Source organism: Opisthocomus hoazin, chromosome 18 (genome assembly GCF_030867145.1).
Source record: "Opisthocomus hoazin isolate bOpiHoa1 chromosome 18, bOpiHoa1.hap1, whole genome shotgun sequence".
Lineage (NCBI taxonomy): Eukaryota > Metazoa > Chordata > Aves > Opisthocomiformes > Opisthocomidae > Opisthocomus > Opisthocomus hoazin.
Window position 1 is genome coordinate 11,030,846 of NC_134431.1, and position 20,409 is coordinate 11,051,254.

Here is a 20,409-nt window from a genome sequence, read left to right on the forward strand (position 1 = left end):
GTAAGTTTGAGAAATATGGATTGATCCTCCGACAATGAAAAAGCAGCAGGTTTGTAGTTTGTGTTAGAATAGATGCTCTGTATGGGATTACCACCTTCTAACTTTAGATATCTAAAGGTTAAGATTACATTCAAGTTCTCTCTGTAGCTAGCGAGAGAAATGGATCTGTTCTTCGCAGGGTGGTTAATCCCAGCTTCCTAGAGGTGTCTGGGATGGCTGGGAAAGCTCTGCTGAACCCTCTGGAGCCCAGTCACCTGGGTGATGGTGGGAAGTTTCACAAAGAACTTTTTAGCAGTGCTGACACAGGCTTTCCCTGGCACGTCGGTACCCTTTGTCTTGGACTGGTACATGTATTTGTGTGACTGCAGAGTGAACTGGGTCAGGGAATCTGCTATTCTTACTTGCTTTTAAGCAAGACAAAACTTCCTGGTCCCACAGCAGCAGGTGTGCTGGTGCTGCTGGAATGGGAATGAGGGGTTTGGGTTAAGGCGTGTCTGAGCTCCTTGAGCATTGACCAAATGCACAGATACAGCTAATTGAATGTTTTGGGGTTTTGTGTCTGGTTTTTTTTTCCTTTGAAGCAGATCTTGTAGTTTCTTTTATAAATGCAGTCCTAACTGGTTGCTTAACAGACTGCTCTTGAATAAGCAATGGAGGTGTTTACCTTTTCCTCATGTAACCTTGAAGCTTGTTGATTTTAGCCAGAGGAATCACAGAATCACAGAATAGTAGGGGTTGGAAGGGACCTCTGTGGGTCATCTAGTCCAAACCCCCTGCCAAAGCAGGGTCACCTACAGCAAGCTGCACAGGATCTTGTCCAGGCGGGTCTTGAATATCTCCAGAGAAGGAGACTCCACAACCTCCCTGGGCAGCCTGTTCCAGTGCTCCGTCACCCTCAGAGGGAAGAAGTTCTTCCTCATGTTCAGACGGGACTTCCTGTGCCTCAGTTTGTGCCCATTGCCCCTTGTCCTGTCACTGGGCACCACTGAAAAGAGCTTGGCCCCATCCTCCTGACACCCACCCTTCAGATATTTGTAGGCATTTATAAGGTCCCCTCGCAGCCTTCTCTTCTTCAGGCTGAACAAGCCCAGTTCCCTCAACCTCTCCTCGTAGGGGAGATGCTCCAGTCCCCTCACCATCCTTGTAGCCCTCCGTTGGACTCTCTCCAGTAGCTCTTCATCTTTCTTGAACTGGGGAGCCCAGAACTGGACACAGTACTCCAGATGAGGCCTCACCAGGGCAGTGTAGAGGGGAAGGAGAACCTCCCTCGTCCTGCTGGCCACACTCTTCTTGATGCACCCCAGGATCCCATTGGCTTTCTTGGCAGCCAGGGCACACTGCTGGCTCATGGTTAACCTGTCGTCCACCAGGACACCCAGGTCCCTCTCCGCAGAGCTGCTCTCCAGCAGGTCCACCCCAAGCCTGTACTGGTGCATGAGGTTGTTCCTCCCCAGGTGCAGGACCCTGCACTTGCCCTTGTTGAACCTCATCAGGTTCCTCTCTGCCCAGCTTTCCAGCCTATCCAGGTCACGCTGAATGGCAGCACAGCCTTCTGGTGTATCTACCACACCTCCCAGTTTCGTGTCATCAGCAAACTTGCTGAGGGTACATTCTAGCTCTTCATCCAGGTCGTTGATGAAGAAGTTAAACAAGGCTGGGCCCAGTACTGACCCCTGAGGGACACCACTTGTCACCGGCCTCCAACTAGACTCAGCGCCACTGATGACAACCCTCTGAGTTCTGCCATTCAGCCAGTTCTCTATCCACTTCACCGACCACTCATCCAGCCCACGCTTCCTCAGCTTCCCTAGGAGGATATCATGGGAGACTGTGTCGAAAGCCTTGCTGAAGTCAAGGTAGACAACATCCACGGCTCTCCCTTCGTCTACCCAGCCAGTCATGTCATCGTAGAAAGCTATCAGATTGGTCAGGCATGATTTCCCCTTGGTGAATCCATGCTGACTACTCCTGATAACCTTCTTTTCTTCCACTTGCTTCATGATGGCCTCCAGGATAAGCTGCTCCATCACCTTACCCAGGATGGAGGTGAGGCTGACCGGCCTGTAGTTCCCTGGGTCCTCCTTCTTGCCCTTTTTGAAGATTGGAGTGACATTGGCCTTTCTCCAGTCCTCGGGCACCTCTCCTGTCCTCCAGGACCTCTCAAAGATGATGGAGAGTGGCTCAGCAATGACATCCGCCAGCTCCCTCAGCACTCGTGGGTGCATTCCATCGGGGCCCATGGATTTGTGGACATCCAGATCACTTAAGCGATCCCTCACACAGTCCTCCTCGACCAAGGGAAAGTCGTCCTCTTTGTAGGCTTCTTCTCTTACCTCCGGGGCCTGGGATTCCTGAGGGCCAGTCTTAGCACTGAAGACTGAAGCAAAGAAGGCATTCATTAGCTCTGCCTTCTCCGCATCCTCCGTCACCAGGACACCCGCCTCATTCAGCAGCGGCCCCACGTTGTCCCTAGCCTTCCTTTTGCTGCTGATGTAGTTGAAGAAGCCCTTCTTGTTGTTTTTGACATCCCTTGCCAGCTTCAATTCCAGGTGAGCCTTGGCCTTCCTCGTCACAAAACTGTCGCCAATATTCCAGCCAAATAAATGCTGCATAAATATTGTTTATTAATATTTATGTGATGTCAGTATGTGCTGCACACAAACCAAGGTGACAATATCTTTATCCTGGTTTTCTTGCAGCTCTAACAGCCTGCTCTGGCAAATGAAAGACCACGTATGCAGAAGCCAAGCAGTGCAAGGGACTGAACATTTGCATCCATATTTTAAAAACAATTTCTCAAAATATTTTATGTATAATTTTAAAGAGGACTGATGCTTTAGGACCGGGTTCCGGGACTCAGACGAGAGCTGCCGGCAGCGGCCCGTAGATGGCAATGTAGGATCCTCGAATCGGGCACAGTCTCCGCTCCGCGCTGATGGAAAACTCTTGGCTTACCCCAACGCTGACACACAGCTGGGATTTACAGGGTTTCTCAGCAATTCTTGACTCTTCTAACAGCTCTGACCAACGCATCCTCTGTGGCTAGTCATGCATTTTGAGTAAGAAAACTTTCATAGTTGGAAATGCAATCATATTCAAATACAGCAAATAATGACAAATTTTGATTTACAGGGAAAACTTTTCCTTTGGCTTTGAATATCAGTAGTTTGCAAAAACTTCAATATGCATCATGGTCTTGTGTAAGTGCTTGGAGTACTTTAGCTGTGGGCCAGAGTGACTGCTGTCAGTGGCAGAGCAAGGAGTTAGTGGGGAAAAAAGCACATACAGGTTTACACAAGTCACACCAAGATAAATGCTGTATTAATGCAATTTCACCGAGTGTGTAGTGGGCTAAGGATGCCAACCTTACCTCATGCTATTGTTGCTGGTGCTTCTTTCCTGTTCCCATCACATCATGTTTGTTTTTATCCTTTGATGCCCATGTTGAATCTGTGCTCTCTGCTTTCACCTAACTAAAAAGATAATTTCATCCACTTACTGTGCAGTATGATGCTTTGCAGTCTTAACTTTCCTCACTGAGGTTGTCCACAGAAACATCCCTCTCCAAAATTAAAGACACCTCCAATTCCACAATGTTGGATCTGGTTTGCCTGAGGATAGTATTTCTCTGAGTTCCCAAAATGTGCTTCTGTTTCGAATTTTCTGTGGTTGGCCCAGGAACGACTACCACTATAAAAGTTATAGACGATATCACTCAGCTTGCTTGTGACATGACGTGCATCACTAATGAAAATGAACATTGTTACTTCAATTTATTATTCAGCAATTCTATGTCAAAACTTTATCTCTCTATATAATTAACTATAGAAACTTAACGCTAGTCCATGCAACTTTATTCCTGTGGTAGGCACCATTTAAATTATATTGTTTAACAGAAAGACAAACATTATTATACTTGCCGATCACTTTACTTGCATGACTGAGAGCTGTAAAATTAGCTGTCTAGTTTTGGAAACAAATGGCCTTGGTTTTTTAAAAATTCTAATCTCCAGATGATCACTGGGAAGTACTTGCATTCCAGGTCAGTCACTGGAGCAGACCAGTTATTGTAGTTTACAGCCCTGTTTTTCTGGACCCACAATGAATGTAGGAATAAAGTTATGACCATAATTAAGAATGGCTACAAAACTGCAGTCATTAAAAAGGATATCTGATAAAGGATAAGCTGAAACCTTAGCTCGACAGTGTTATGTGTGTTTATATGCACTAGCTGAATTTGGTGTTGCACAGTGCTGTTCAACTCACGCCACAAGGGCTGCAGGGATAATGAATTAATATTTATAAAGTGTAGCAAATATGCTCTAATTACCCTATTTGGCCTGCTGTGTTTCTAGTTATGGCAGAACTTTATTTCTGTTCAAGTGGCATTTGCTTCTGGATTAGTTCCCGCAGGCAAAGAGAAAGTAAAAGCGCTGTTGGACAGGGCAGAAACATCCCCTGATATTATGATATTGCAGTTTCTTCTCCATGCTTTTGGCAGGGCTAATAGCATTCTTAATGTCTTTAGTGATTTCTGGGGAGTATTTCAGAAGATATGAGATGCTGGTAAATGACAAAGAAAAATAATGAGCAAAAAGAGGGAAAGGTCTAGTTTTATTGTTAATAATTAATGCCCCAAACTCTGAACATTTTTAGTTTGGCAGCACAGGCAAAATTCTCCTTGACTGTATTCGTGGTGTAGAAATTTATCTTTATTTGTGGTGTATGATTTTACATAGTGACTGACAGCTAGCAAACAAGGAATCCTGTCTGAAGGACTTACACTCTAATGTTACAAGACAAGACAGAACATGCACAGAGCTGAATTGATTCAGTGAAGTACAAGTTTTGGATTTAAACTTGTCTTCACTTTCCTGTTTTTTATATGACGATTACTATGTTAGGAACACTGAGATCCTTGGTAACACTGAAACGGGATTCTTAAAATGCCACAGAGGAAGTGGTAAACGAGTGAGTGGGTAAATGTAGTGTTAAGCATTTTCTATTTTAGCAATAGAACTTTTGAAGTGTTTCTTTTGTTGACAGGGGAGACATTCATCCACTGGCATGAACTCTAGTTTCATGCCTTCAGGTCTGTCTGGTTTCTGTAGGTTGCACTCTTTGTGCCCATGGCATACCGCTGTTCCACCATCACAGAAGATGTACTTGAGCTTCCTCCCCTCCCCGTATTTTTGGTACCCATATACTCTTTTGGATAAATAAATACTAAATTCACTGTCAAATCTTGCATAAGGTAGCCAGCAGAACTATTAACACAGAAGAAACTGGGCAATATACTATTGTAGCAACTACTGGTAGGAATGAAAATGGTGAGTAATGGATGTGAAAATGGTGAAACTCTCTGACACCGGGTCTGGAGTCAGCTGGTCAGGTTAGGGGTTGATGTCACTGACTGACATGTGGGCAGAGGTTGGTGTCACGGTCTTCGAAGTCACGTTTGCCACTTTTTGTTTAATTTCTGATTAAATGCAGTCAATTAAATCTATGTAGGTTTAGGATTATCCAGTCCAGTTTTCATCCTGCTGCAAAACCAAGAGAGGGATGTGAAATTTTATAGCTTTGTTATGAGACGTATCTGTTCCTTTCCTCTTGTTTTAACTTACTAGTCTTTTTTCTTATCTAAGCAAAAAAAAAGAATCAGTAATTATATGGAACAGAACCATTTTACAGTCAGGCATGAGCTGCCAAGAACTGCTGTGTTTGTTGCTGTCTTATTGTTTCAAACTGACCCTGACCAACAACAAGCTGACCACTCTGGATCTGGGTTCTTTGTGCTGCTCCATATTCCTTGATCCCCACATAGAGTGAATGACATGTGGAAAGGACAAATAATCTAGAGTCAGTGCTGGTAGACATTGGTGGTTCTGTGCAACTGAAGAATAAGACTCCGATTCCTCTATCCTAACACTGGCCTTTTGATGCGACACCTGAATTTGGGATCTAGTTCATTCTAGGCTCCCTTTATTAAAAAATGGAGAAGACTACATATCTCCCAGTGGTGATTCAGATCTTTTGACAATGAGGCTGCTACTTCAGGCACTTTGGTATGTGCCTAAAATGAATTTTTACTCTGAGTCTCCGTCTGTAGCTAAAAGACTCTGAGTGGAAAGCTTTTGTTCACAGAGATTCCTATGAAACTTTGGGTTTAGTTACAGAGGAGAGCTATAGCAGTGGGAATCAGAGCCTGCTACAGCAAAAATTTTTGCTTTTGCATCAGCCTGAATACCCAGTTAAACTCTACCCACACAAGTCATGAATGTGTAGAGCATGCCAGTTTTCCTTCCCAGACATGCATCTGATGAGGTGTTAATCCATGATTCAGTTCTGCATGATTTTTTTATTGTTTAGTTGGGCACTGCTAAAGACTCTGACTCTTCGATGACAGTAATAAAGCCTCTGACTATAGAAATCTGGAGTACTGCATTACACTGGCAAAGATACAAAGGGACAAATGGAGACAAGCCCTATATATTCCCTAAAGAGAAATTTTCCTAAGACCTTGACCTGTAATGAATGTTGGTGTAATACAAATGATTCCAACTCACCTTGCAAATTCTGTTCTTTGATGTACAGTTAGAGAAGCCTTGTGGCGCTGTCTTCATTTATCAGTGTTGCACTCACCAAGTGGTTTTGGTTGCTTTTGTCATTGTTTTTGAGGAAGGAGGATATAGGAGGGAAAGATTTTGTAGAAAGTAACGTAATATACCATCTTACCTGGAAATTCTGGTTTTGTCAGGGATTTTTCTTTCTCAATCTCCACAGATCCTTCCTGTTCTTTTCTGAATCTGTTAGATTCCTTGGTTATATGGTTTAAATATTTTAATGTTATATGTCCCAATTAACTGTGATTGTGATTCTTGGGACAACATGCAAGAAAGATTTCCCCATACAAGCTGCTGAATTAGTACCTAGATTTTTCTACACTGAGATAATTTTCTTTCTGAGTAAATCCTTTCTATCACAGCCAGCCTGCTTCAGGAAGCAGTGCTCAGCCCAGATTCTCCCTTTGCTACCACTCGCTTCTCGTATTGACCTGAGGTTGTCAAGCATGCCTATAGCACTGTGACAGTCTTTCTATACCATAAGAAGCACATGAAAATGAAAGGAGAGCCTAACATTTTATTAACCAAATTAATACAGCTACTGCTGTTTGAATTCATACTGTACACATTACTGCAGTTTACAGAGGTTAATATAAATAGCAATGCAAGCCTATCTCTATTGGAGACATGCACCACTATATCAGTGGCAATTCAAACAATTCTTTTGACTTCATAAAAGCACAAAGTATTTTTATTGGAACTTTCTTGTTGACTGCACATGCTGATAAATTGCAAAAAAAGGAGTGATAGCTGACTTGGTAGCTGTCAGCTGTGTCACTGGTAACAGTCAGCTTTTGAATCAATCCATAATTTTAATGAATTTGACTAAAAATTCAGATAATATACCGTAAAGAGGCATAATAATCTTAAACCTTCAGCCTTCACAGTAAAAGCTGGAACACAGCATGTGGGTTTCATACTAATGCTGTGCTCTTAAGACGCAGAGCTGGATAGCATAAGGACTACAGTATGTATTACCTCCTGTAAAACATAATCAAGTTTGTTACAGTGATTCATAGTAAAACATGTTGATATGCTTACAAGTAATGTGTTGCCAAGTACCAAATTACATAGGGGTGCATCCTGGATGGCTTATTTGTTCCTGGCTTAGGCAGAACTTCCAACAGGCAAGATGCTTTCACGGGTTTGCGCAACCAACACCCAACTTGAGGGTGATTTTTTTTTTTTGGACAGGGACTTTAGAATCAAGCTATAATTTTGGGATAAAAAATAAAGTGATCTGTGAAATAAATGAAAATTAACTTAATGTAAAAACATTGAGAAAACGGATGGAACTTTAGCACTTATTAGCTAGCATAACATGGGAATAAGCTTAGGTTTTATTTGGTAAGTCTTGATTTCTCCTTATATTCGCTTACAGCTTATTTATGGCTCAGCCTGTCAAACACATTCTTAGATAAGCAACTGTTGCTCACAGAACAAATCTAATTACCAGTTCTTTTTATAATGAATGCTGACACAAAGGTAGAAGGATTTATAGTATTTGTGTTGGAGCCAATGCTACAGATGATTAAACAGTTTTGAAATTAAGAATATTTTGGATGGAAAATGTATCCCTTTTTTGTCACGATGTTCCTGTTTTTTGTCCAACTCTAATTAAAGCTGAAGAACAAGAGTGAAAAGCTGGTTACATTCGTAGCTCTGGCACATAATTGCCAAGAGTTTAGACTGGATATTTTAGTGCTCTGCAGTAATGGTCCATAGGCATATTTACCTACGACAGGCTGAAGAATACTAGAGCCCTAATTATTTGTAAAATGCAATATTTTTAAATTTTGGAATTGTTCTTTAAGAATATCAGAACACCTTCAAATTGTATTGTAAAGACATTTGAAAAGAAAACCTGTGGAACGTGGGCTTGGCCAAACAGCATAGGCTGAGGAACTAATTCTGCTTTTTTTGAAAGGACAAGGTTTGTGTCCTTGGCCTTAATTTAAATCACAAAACTATCATGCGTTCTGGCATTTCTATCAAGCTGCTCCAGAAATGCCAATAAGCAATAGTAATTTTGAAAATTAGGATAGAGAAGCATTGCTGAATGCAATGGGAACTTTTAAAATTCCCTAGCTCTTAACAGTTAATAAGTAAATTTACTAAAAAAGAGGGGGACAAAGGTGAAAATCCTCAGATTAGCTTTTCTTTACCTCTGAACACACATAAAACCTAACAAAAGGATTTAACTGATTTTTCGATTTTCTGGAGTTTGTCTCCTGAGCAAGCCAGTCTCATTGCGTCTAAAATAAATGGGAGGTCTGTCATTGATCTCCATAGAAACCTGTGCCAAACCTGAGTGTCTCATTGACCCATGTGCTCCCACTGACTTCAGGAGGGGAACCTAGACCAAGACACCTGTGTGGATGAAGAATACATACATGGTTGTGTTTTGGGACCTTAACTGCTTTTTCATATCCTATTTAAAATTTTCTGCATTACTATGATGTCTGTAATGATGGCAGAGGTATATAGTTAATTAAGTCTGAAGTCCCTCGTGATTGAGGACAGTAAAGTATAAAGCTGTAAGTACCCCCCCACTACATGACTCAAATGATATTTTCTTTTTTTCATCATTGGCAACTTCCCACGACCATATATTTTCTGCTCCTGTTAAAGAACCAAATGCTGAATGTGAATGGGTAGCCGCAGCGCCGATTTGCCAAGTAATGGTAGGGTGTCCCCTGGAAACAGGCCTCTTTTAATTCTTTTTTGTATCTGAGGTAAAGTAAAACATGGAAACAGATGGTAGGGAATGACTGGCATCTCATCATGCATATTTCATTTGATTTGCAGCTAGTCACCTCCTGATAATAATATTAAATGCTACAAAACTCAAAGACTTTGTTACTGGGAATACTGCATTCGGTGACATAGGATCAACACTGTAACTTCAGTGAAATTTTGAAGCTGGTGAGCTAGAAGTATTTACATCTTTAGCAAGGTTATGATACAAACAGCTCAATTCTTCTTTTCCGGTGTGTTTAGGGCTGACTTACAAAGAAATACACAGTTGCTGTTGTGAATGACAAATCTTACTTAATGTTTTTTTAAGAGCACAATGGGATAAACATCTGTGGTTATTTCCATTATGCTCTAAGGCGTTTTACTGGGAGAGAATTTAGCCATTAATTTAGTTGTATTTACATTATTTATATACAAGAAGGACAAGAAAAATGGCAGCCTGTTTAATGATTATATACATTGTGATTCTGTTGGAAAAATGTGTATCACAAATGGCAAAACAGCCTGTCAAGTACATAATTGTATGTTGTTCTTTTTTATTGTCAGAGAACTTTAAATTCGTAAAATCCTGCTGTATGATCTCAGATCTCAGTGAAAGCTCTGTCCCATACATTATATGGGGGAGGAGAAACAGCGTAATAATAGACTTCTCGAGCCACATCCGTTCCTGGTTAATAGCCCCTTTTCTTCATTTTAATATGAGAGTTACCTTTGTAAAATGCTTCCAAAGCAAATTAAAAGATGGAATCTGATACAACAAAACATTACTTGACATCAGAAGAAACAGAAACTTAAATTTCATTCATTGTCCCTAGTCTCAGAAGAGATACTGGGGAATAAAATATCACTCCCCTGTGACACATTGCTTATCTGAGACTTTGTTTTTAATAAGAACTGTGCTCTCCTGTACATTATTCTTTCCTGTTCTTGCTTTAGCTCAATGTAGGAGCGTGAAAATGTGTGGAAGATGGAGGTGACTGGAAATGCCATGAGGAGGATGCCACTCAGTATGCTGCTCAGTGCCACCACTTGGCCAGGAATGCTTCTGGGAACCATGTCTCCATAGCCTACTGTGGTCATGGTGATGACAGCCCACCAGTAGCACGCAGGGATGCTGGTAAACTCCTGCGAGTCCGCCATTTCGTTCTCAATGACATACAGGAGTGGTGCAAACAGTGCGATGGCCACGCAGAGGAAGAGCAGCAGAAGACCAAACTCCCGGGTGCACCTGCGAGCGGTCAGCCCCAGCGTCTGCAGCCCCAGGGAGTGCCTGGCCAGCCGCATGACGTAGAGAATCCTCAAGGCACGGAGAATACGGAGGACCAGACCTACTTTGTCCAGGTAGATGCTCCCAGAGCTAGGCTTTTTATAGCCCACTGAGGTGGTGTCTACTAGCAAAGTGATGTAGTATGGCAGAATGGCTATTATGTCTATCAGGGTTAATGGTCTCCGCAAAAATGCAAACTTGCTCTTTGCCTGGATGAATCTTAGCAGGAACTCCAGGGAAAACCATGCCACACAGACAGACTCCACAATGAAAATATTGTAGCACATCTGGGAACACTCACCCTGCAGGAAAGAGGAGGAGTTTGTAATCGGCACCGGATAATAGCTATTTTAGTTGGTATGGTGACAGGAAGAGAGGTTTCTCTGTTGTTTTTCTTAAACCCAAAATATTAAAGGAATTGAAGATGTTGCTATGGGGAAACACATTGACAAACTGGAACAAGTTAAATGCAAAACTTAGACAGGAATTACTTATTCTACAGAAGATATTGCTTGGTAATTTAAGGTTTTCTAAATAGCAAATACAAAGCTTAACAAGGTAATATACAGCTGTACAGAAGAGTGCACACTAACAAAATTTTCTTTGCACATAAAACTTGATATGATTAATTCTCTTACAAGCAATTGAACACAGTCATGAAAGATTTCAAATGTTCTTTGTGTTATTTTTCCCCCTCTAAAGACAGCTGCAAAATCCCCATTGAAATTGATACCATCAGACCTTGTATTTGTTCTGCGCTTCCCAGCACATACCATTTTCCATCCTGAAAAGCTAACTTACCTTTTCCTCCTCCTCCCTCAGGTCAGGCATGGTGCTGATGGATAAGTTCACTGCTGTAATAGTTACAAATAAAACAGACAAACAAGCAAACACCTTTCCAGGGAGGCCAGACTGGGGCCTTTCCACCATGTCTTGCAACTTTTTCATGCACAAGCCAATTTTTGTCTCCTCTACTGTGTCACCTGTTGTTTCATTTTCTAGGAGGTCATCTTCCCGTTCATTTATTTCTGTAAACTCCTCCATTTTTTGCAGATACCTCCTTTTACAACACCAGTCCAAGTTGTCTTCCTCAATTCCCCAGTAGAGCAGCTCCTCTTGGAAAGACAGCGCACACATCTCACGCAAGAGCCGAAGTTTTCCAACCCGCAAAAAGGTCAGGATTGTCCTGAATGCCCCTGGGTTGCGGTCGAAAAAGAATTCATTACATGTCACATCGTAATCATCACAGATGTTTAGAATGTCGTCAAAATTATTACAGAATTTTAGTTGTCCCAGACGTGTCAATGGGAATTCATCAAGCGTGGTCCATGGGAGCAAATACTTAATGCCCCCTACGTTTATAATAATATGATGCTTCCGATCATCAGGGCGAAAGCCTTTCAGGAGATCATCTCGAGGGTGAATTAGCTTAGCTCTTTGGTAAAAGACTCCCTTAAGGGTTTCTGTTTCTGGAAAGAATGTGTGGTTGAAGGAAGCATCTGAAGCGCAGCTCAGGGCACTATAGTCATAGTCGGAATTTTCTCCAGGTAGAAGAGTCATCTTGGAAGATAACTTCACATCACTTCGCTACTTCTGCCAAATGTCTTCTGGAACAAAAACCAGATACATGGGGTGAGTGAATGAGAGGTTGTTTTGAAGTTTGAAACAAATGTAGTGATTGCAGCTCAAGAACACTTATGGCTGATACAAACAACTGGAAAGAAAACAGCAGTGGCTGAGTATGGTCAGAAGACCTTTCTGGTGAGGCTGGATTAGTCCAGCTGGGTAGAACTGACTCTGTCAAGGGCTGCTCCCTTGTTCAGGAGCTCTGCTGGGCATATTTGTCTCACTGGGGGGCTTCTCCTATCTCAGATACAGAGGTCTCAGTTCCCAGTGAATACAGAGGGAAACCAGGAATAATTCCTGCATGTGGCAAGATATTCCTGGTTCAGAATGGAAGTATAAAAATTTTGACCATATCACATAAGAACACAGAATTCAAGTGTGTTTTGTAGAAAAGGAAATTGTATATTATTATTTAACTATTACACATAAAAATCTTTGGTATTTTAGGACTCATGAAGTATATAGAAATCATCAGAAGTCAATTATGTTGTAATTCAGTAAATACACACTTCTAAAAAACAGTACAAGACCAATTTCTAGAAGGCCATATGGAAACACTTTTGGGAAAAAAAAAAACACTTATATTGATGATCACATAAAATGTTTGTATAGAGTTTATATATGTTTAATGACATGGCAACTCCCTTTTTATGGCCTCACGTACAAAAGATTGCAAAAAAATACATGATTTCTACACAAACATTGGAATACTATTTCAGTTATAACTGACACCCTATATACAGTAATAGGTCTTTGTCCTTACAACGGACTGAACAGTAGCTGAGAGCCAAGGTGACTGCCTTCACCTCTGATTATAGGAAACAAATTCTTATGACAACTTTGAAAATCACGTGTAAATTCTGCTCACAAAACACTAGTGTAAAGTCTGTGGAATGAAGTGACCACAGTGTTCAAATGGGTATAAAAAGCAGGTACTGGAAATGTTAAACTTTTTGCCTCCCTAACTCACTGTATTTTAAAGAAAATCTACTCGTACGCGGGGGAGTTGTACAGTACTGCTTCGAGATCTTCCATCTGCACAGTCAGCTACAGCTTGATGTGTTGCGTTGCTGAGTTTCATTTGGTACGAGTATTTATCTCAACTAGATTGTACAATAAATAGATATTAATTATGCACAAGTATTCTGACTTTCTAGCCTCGAGTTCACAGGAAAGTAATAAATATTACACTTGATTGGCTTCGGCAGCAGTAGGTCATTTTGTTCTTTTCCTGGCTGTACTTACCTCCCCTTTGATACACACCCTGGGGATACACACCCTGCTAGGGTGACTTCCTGAAACACAGAACTGTCGTTTTCAGAGCTGGGGTTTATAAGCTGCATCAATAGTGTTACATACCTATTATAGAAGAAAAACCCATGAATACACAACAGCAAAGTACTCAAAACACAGCCGTACTTCACTTTAAGAGCAACAGGCTTTCCTTGCTGCAAGGGGACTTAGAATACTGCTTTCAATAAACTACCATCTTAGTCCTGCTCCTGAACTTCCAGGAGGGGTTACTCTGAAGAGAGCAGTTCCTTACATACTCTTACTAACAGGTGGCCCCAGCTGAGCTATGGATGAGTGGCATTTCCTGATTCCTCACCTGTAATCCTCTTTAGTACAAAAGGAAATCATTAATTTACTTACCTTTAGGGCATGTGGATAAAGAAAGCCTACTGGAATATACAAGAATGGGCAAGGCGTGATTCAGATCTTCTCAGAGCTGTGGTACTACTTTCTGGCCTGAGGTAAGCAAAGAGGTAAGCTTTGTCATCTTGCTTCTATCACAAAGTGGGATCTCTATTACTATTGCCAGTGATTTGAGAACACCTATTTGGCAAGTAACCTATTCTCCATGCCAAAAATCTTCACTGTGTTTAGCTTTCAGTGCCTTATCACCACATACTTGCTTGTATTGCTGAGCTGCTGTCTTTGCTCCAGAGTTATGACCCTGGAAATCCCCACGGAGGGGATGGGCAATTCTCATCTCCTCTGGAAGTAACGATGGGTGCAAACAGCGACAAATCCCACAGGCCTGAACTCATATAAACTTTCAATCGATTTGTCTCTTGCCTCAAGAAAGACTGAGCAAAGGCCTGCTGACCTGAAAGTCTTTTTTTTTTTTTTCAGAAAGAACATTAACACGAAATGTAATTGTATTAAAAAGTCACATTCTAGGAAATTCTAGCCAATACAGGGAGTATCAGTGGAGCTTCGTGACAGATGATGGCACTCTGCCACTGCCCACTGGAAATGTAGCAGAACTCGGATAAATGAAAGGATCTGAGGAGAATGATAGCTGGCTCAGACAGTGCTAGCCAGAGCGTGCTGAACAGAGTTAAGTACGGAACAGCTGAACTTGCAGTTACCCTGACCTACAGTCCCATCGCATGAAGCACTCCTAATGACCTCAGAGCTGGTCTTCTGTTAAAGCGTTCCCAAGATACCATCAGTAGAAGTAATGCCACTGGGAGTTCAAGCTATAGGTTTGACGTGGGAGCACAGGGCTACCTGACACATGTTTATGTAAGGCTCCTTTTCTTAGAGCAACTGTTTTATTTAGAAACAAGTGTTTTGCCCTCTGCCTCAACTATGTCTAAGGCAGGCTGGCCCAAAGTCAAGATTATGACTGATACAAGACTATGGATAAATGGGAGCTGTTAACTGTTTTCCCTTCTGTAATACCAGATGATGTTGGTTAGCAACAACTTCTCCTCTGAATCTAAGCCAGGAAAAATGAGGAGGCAGCTCATCTCTGTCACTGGTTTGATCTCCCACCGCATCCATTGTTGACACAATGGGAAGAAATGGGGAGAGGGAAATGTAAATGTTCTACGTCTGTCAGACACACGCTGTAACCCTGAGGCATCAACTGTGAAACAACAGAGCAAAGGAAAAAGAATTTCTTTCTTCACTTCCAGCTTCTCAACCTGTGCAAGACAATAAATTGGACAAATTAATCCCCTGTGTAACACACCGGATGACTGCAATTATAAAAGGTGGCTCCTTCTTTTTCCATAACCAGAAGCCCACGGATCCTATGCAGGCAGCCGTGCCTGTGTTATTTACATGTTCTTTGCCTCAGATACACATCATCATATCTAAGGGGGAAGAACAGGAGGAAATAAAGGACAATAGAAAAGATGGCCTGACTTGAAGGAATGGAGGAAAGAGGAAAACAAACCCGTACATTTCCCTGTGTGTCTTGTTTTCCATTGGAAGGTGCTTCTACAGAATGATGGTCAGTACTGCTTTAAGATGGGAGAGAACTAACTAATGGAAGGCTCTTTTTGCTTTGTTGAGCTTGAAAAACAAGCAAACTGTTTTACTCATACATTGCAGACTGATGACATTGGGGATGGCTGTAAGAAAAGCATTAAGGATTAAAGAAAACACAATGGAATATAAGGTCAGACAAACACATTAGCCTATAGCAACAATTTTCCCAACAATTAAACAAGATGATCTTTAAGGATATGCTGTAACAGCAAAATACTCAAATAAAACTGCTCTGGTTAAGTAAGGCCCAATGGTAAAATCCCTCCTTGTCTGAGATAGTATCTGCCCTTTGAATACTTGGGAGTTAGTGAAGCCCGGTTCATCCTTCCAGCTCCCCTGCTGATAATATGTTCTCATCTTGGGCAAATCACTTCTCTCTGAGCATTGTTTCCCATTTTATTTGTAAGCTTACTGGGGCAAAAACTGTCTCTGACTACGTTATACAATCCTGATCATTGTTCTGGCTTCTAGAAACCACAGTCATACAGAATAACTGGCCCATAGCAAGGGCTCTTGGTGACTCTAAACGGCGTGGTTTGCATGTGGAGCAAGACAGAACATCTTCTCAAAAATCTGTCTTGGACAAGATGATATGCTTATGCATTATGTCTGGTGAGGAAATCAGATTAGAGATTTCTACTGCCCTTACTTTCAGCTGAAATTCAGGAAGGGTGCCAGACTCCTAGGAAATGGGGAAAGAATTATTAAAGATGCCCTTCTGAGGGAAAGAAACAGAAATCATGAGTAACATGCTAAAATTCCACTGCAAGTGTCGTTCCCCCCCCCCCCCCCCCCCCAGTGTCCTCTGCAGTATTTTGAATTCTGCAGTGCATCTCTGATGTAATCAGAGCTCCTGCAAGGAGTCCTGATACTGCTCTGTGATGCAGACAATTCAAAGTTGCGCCTGGATGATAACAAGCATGCGAGGCAGATGCATAACTCCCCCCCTCCCCCCCGACTCTTCTATCAATTCCAGTGCCTGGAAATTGTCTCTGTTGCTTTTTATCATTTGTAAATTAAGTTTAAAAAAAAAAAAGTTTCAGATTTCAGTGCAGGTTGAGTATGAATACAGTGATTTTTTTGGACAGAGTTCCATAAGAAACTGTTTTACAGTTTTGTGATCCTTCCTCCTTTATTCTTCCCTTAATTAAAATAAGCAGTATTTTCAAGCAGTGTTAAATTCATCTCTCTTCGACACCTGACTTCCATACTGTATCAACACTGCCAGGGTACCCTCCTGAAGTACTTTAAGCTATACTCATGCAGCTCTTTACATAGTAAGAACAGATCTCAAACTTCAACTCTGCTTGCAAAGTGAACTTCCAGCCAAATCAAAGTCAAACTTATAAAGGTCAACGTATAATATGAAATAAAACTATCCTGAAAAACATATAATCTGAAAGAATATGCTCATATCTGTATATTGCTCTCCTTGATCTGGACAGTGTTATATTTTTTGGCATCTTATGACAGCCTACAAACTGAATTATGACAGACATGTTACTCAGTGTTTGCTTTTGTAAAGCTGAGCCCTGTTCCTCCAGTAATAATTAGAAGTGAAATAACTTTGCAGATAACTTATATCCCCAGGAGAATGTTCTGAAATACATTAGAACTAATAACTATAGTTATTATCCCGCTGTGAAATATATTTACAGCAACAAATTTTAGCAAGTCACATTCCAAACAATCTATTAAACATCTTTTTAAAAATGGATTTGTTATTTATTTATATAGGTATGTATTTTGCCACTGAAATGAAGAGATATATAGTCATAGAAGAGTTATTTCAAGCATGTTCTCGTCGTCCCCCCCCAAGTCTTTTCCATTTAAAAAAAATCTACCAGAAATCCATTGCCTACCAAGAGCAGTTAACTCGATGTGTTAGTTGCCAACGAGCAGAAGCCAGTAAACATCAATACAGAAGACACCTCTTACTTATTTTAAAATGAAAGCTACAAAGCACCTTCAGACTAGGCAAAGCAGCAGCGATTTGAAAGACGAGGCTCCCTACCGCGCCGTGCAGCCCTGGCCTGGGCAGGGGGAGAGCCGCCGAGGGGAAGCCCGAGCGTCGCACGCCGAGCCCGCAGGATGCGCCTCGCCAGCCGTCAGCCACCTCCGCGGCAGGACAGGAGCGAGCCGGGAGCCGGCCGAGCGGTGCCCCTCGCCAGCCGACCGCCTCCCGCCGCCGGCAGCACCGGCAGCACCGGCCGCCCGCCGCCGGGGAGAAACGACGGCGCGGGGGGACGGTCCCGCTCTTCCATCCCTGCTGCGGGAGAAAACCTGTTGCTGCAACCCGGGCGCGGCCTCGCACGACCCCCCCCACCCCACCCCCCCGCCCCCGCCACGCACACCCCTCCGGGGCTGCACGGCGGAGGTCCCAGCAACCCCCCTCCTCCCGAGCCGCGGCGATGCCCGCCGCTCCCCCCGGGCACCCGCGGCCCCGAGCCGCTCCGGGAAGAAAACTTCCCTGGAAACTTGCCTGCGAGTTCCCCGCGGCGCCGGGCGGCGAGCGCGGCCGCCGGGAGCCCCGCGGCGTGGGGTCGGCGGCCGCGCCGGGCCCCGCTCACCGCGCTGCGCCGCTGCCGTGCGGGGCGGTGGTGGCGGCGGGTGCGGGGCGGGGGGGGGGGGGGGGGGGGGAAGGCGGGGGATGCCTCGCGCCCCGCGGAAGAGCTCCGCACCCCCTACCCCCTCTGCGCGGCCGGCGGCGGGGGGCGGTCACCGGCGGGTTGCGCGGAGCGCTCCCCGCGAAACCCCCGCCGGGCCCGGGCTGACCTGCCGGCGGGGACGGGGAGGAGGAGCTCCCGGCGCTCCCCGCCGCCCGAGCCGCTTCTCCCTGGCACCGACGGCGGGCTGGCACCGGAAAGGCGCCGGGCCGGGCCGGGCCGGGCCGTGTCCGCCCCGGAGAGCGTCATCCCGCGGTGCTGCGGGCCAGGGGGGGCCGCCCGCCGCCTCCTCTTCGCCGGCGGAAGGGGCTGGGAGCAGCGGGGTGCCCGCGGGTGGGTGTCACACTCCCCAAAACTTCTGGCGCTTCCCCGCTCCCACGGTACCGTTATTTGTATTTTGGTGAGAGAAGTGGCCTTAGAAGTGTCCGTTAGAGCGTAAATCACAGCATCTCTCTCCCTTCCAGATCCATAGCGATGACTCCAAGAGAGCCAAAACCGTGCCCTGCTCCGGTGGCACCCTTGCAAAGTGCAGTGACAGTCAACACACTGGTACTACCGACTGTCAGAGGTTAGCAGCACATCCCGCTCCTCTACTTTTTAATGAAATTGGTTTGACGTCTGTGTGGAAGCTGCTCTGTGTGAATTGAGTCTCTGCCTGAGAGCAGTGAATTCAGTCTTGGTGCCGGGGTTAAGCAGACACCAGCAGCTCAAGCTCTGCCACAGACTCTGAAGCGCGAACCACTCCCATCCCGTGTGCTGTTGTCCCCTGGAGGGTACACAGATGGTGATGCTTTTGGCCTCTGTTTTTTCTTACCAGCTTAGGCATGGGTCTTGGAGCAAATTTCCCGCAGATGAACTCCTCGGTGGGGGGTGGGGGCCGTCACCTCTGTGCTCGGTGGGACGGGGGCTGGCTCTCATGGTGAGCATTGTGCACTCACCCAGAGCAGCGGAGGGGTCTCATTTTGAGTAAGGCCCTTTGTTGCTATGGTAATACAAACGAAAAACCTATACTATGGTAATTTTAGCAAAATACCTCTTTTTTTTCTAAACTAAATTGGACTGCGGTTCAGAATTGTGTGGGCATACAGAAACAGTCATGCTTACATTCTCCAGCCGTAGCTGTTAAACAGCAGTTGTGTAGAGGGCTGTCGGTGACTGTGGCTGTGGGCAACTTGGGGTTCTTTTTCCCTGATATTGCATAGGATTTATATTTGACTTTGTAAAGGTTTCTTAATACGGCACTCAGCCTTCGTCTGCAGAAGGGAGGTAACTGGTTTTACTGACCACACGCCATGTACAAAGAGTTTTGGCTTTTGTATAATAGTCCGTAATAATCTTGTTAATGAAAGCCTGTATTTTGAAAGCCTTTGTTGATAATTGCTGTCAGAGCGGAAGGACATATCACGTAAAGCCTCCCAGGGAATTGTCTGGGAACAGTTTTGGTCAGTGTTTTCTGTAATGACTTAGCTGATGGAATGGAGGGCACTTTTATAACATTTGCAGTGATTCCAACCACGGAGTGCAAAGCTGAGATTTAAAATGACCCTGATATACTGCAGACCCAGGCTGAACTCAACACGATAAAATTCTAGAAGAAAAATTATGTGGTATGCCACATAGGAAGGAATAGCACATGTCAAATGAGGACTATTAGTTCGGTAAAAATACTGCAGAAGAGAATCTTGGGATTATAGTGGGTCGTAGACTGTGCAGTGCTGCAAAATAGTTGTGTTCCTCTGAGCTCTAGTAACGGGAGGATGGTATGTAAGACATGGGAGGGAGGGCGTTATTTCTGTTCCATTTAGCACTAGTCAGACTTGGCTGAAGCACTCTATCCAGTTTCAAACATTACACTTACTCTTAAAGAAAGATGTAGGCAAACAAGGTAGGAGAATAGCAACTGAAACTGTGACAGGCTCTAGGAAATGTAAGCTACGAGGAAAGATGGAATTTGATCATTTGATCTAGAAAAGAAATCGCAATGTAAGGACATGGCAACTGTCTTCAGAAGTATAAACACACTTATAAAGATGTCAGTTAACAGTTGTTCTGTCGCCACCAATGGTAGGATAAAGAGCAATTTACTAAAGTGCAATCAGGGAGATTACTTTAGATATCAGGAAACAAACAAACTAGCCAGACAAAACTGTTACTGTGTGAGTAGCTGGAACCTAAGGAGGCTGTA

The 20,409-nt window shown here is 43.6% G+C and overlaps 1 protein-coding gene across 4 annotated transcripts; it reads right to left on the bottom strand.

Moving 5' to 3' along the window:
• Positions 1-4,612: 4,612 nt before the first annotated feature.
• Positions 4,613-18,454, bottom strand: KCNG1 (potassium voltage-gated channel modifier subfamily G member 1). 4 transcript variants are annotated; one of them, XM_075438641.1, is made up of 5 exons: positions 18,334-18,454; positions 17,573-17,824; positions 13,519-13,632; positions 11,449-12,254; positions 4,613-10,949 (listed from the first exon to the last, which is right to left on the bottom strand). In XM_075438641.1, exons 4-5 carry the CDS (start codon positions 12,205-12,207, stop codon positions 10,179-10,181), a joined length of 1,530 nt encoding a protein of 509 aa, XP_075294756.1. In that variant the 5' UTR covers positions 12,208-12,254; positions 13,519-13,632; positions 17,573-17,824; positions 18,334-18,454; the 3' UTR covers positions 4,613-10,178. The 4 variants fall into 4 exon arrangements, with proteins under 4 accessions (XP_075294756.1, XP_075294759.1, XP_075294757.1 ...); XM_075438644.1 differs by having other exon boundaries at positions 17,525-17,824; XM_075438642.1 differs by lacking the exon at positions 18,334-18,454 and adding an exon at positions 18,041-18,110.
• Between the last annotated feature and the right edge of the window lie 1,955 nt (positions 18,455-20,409).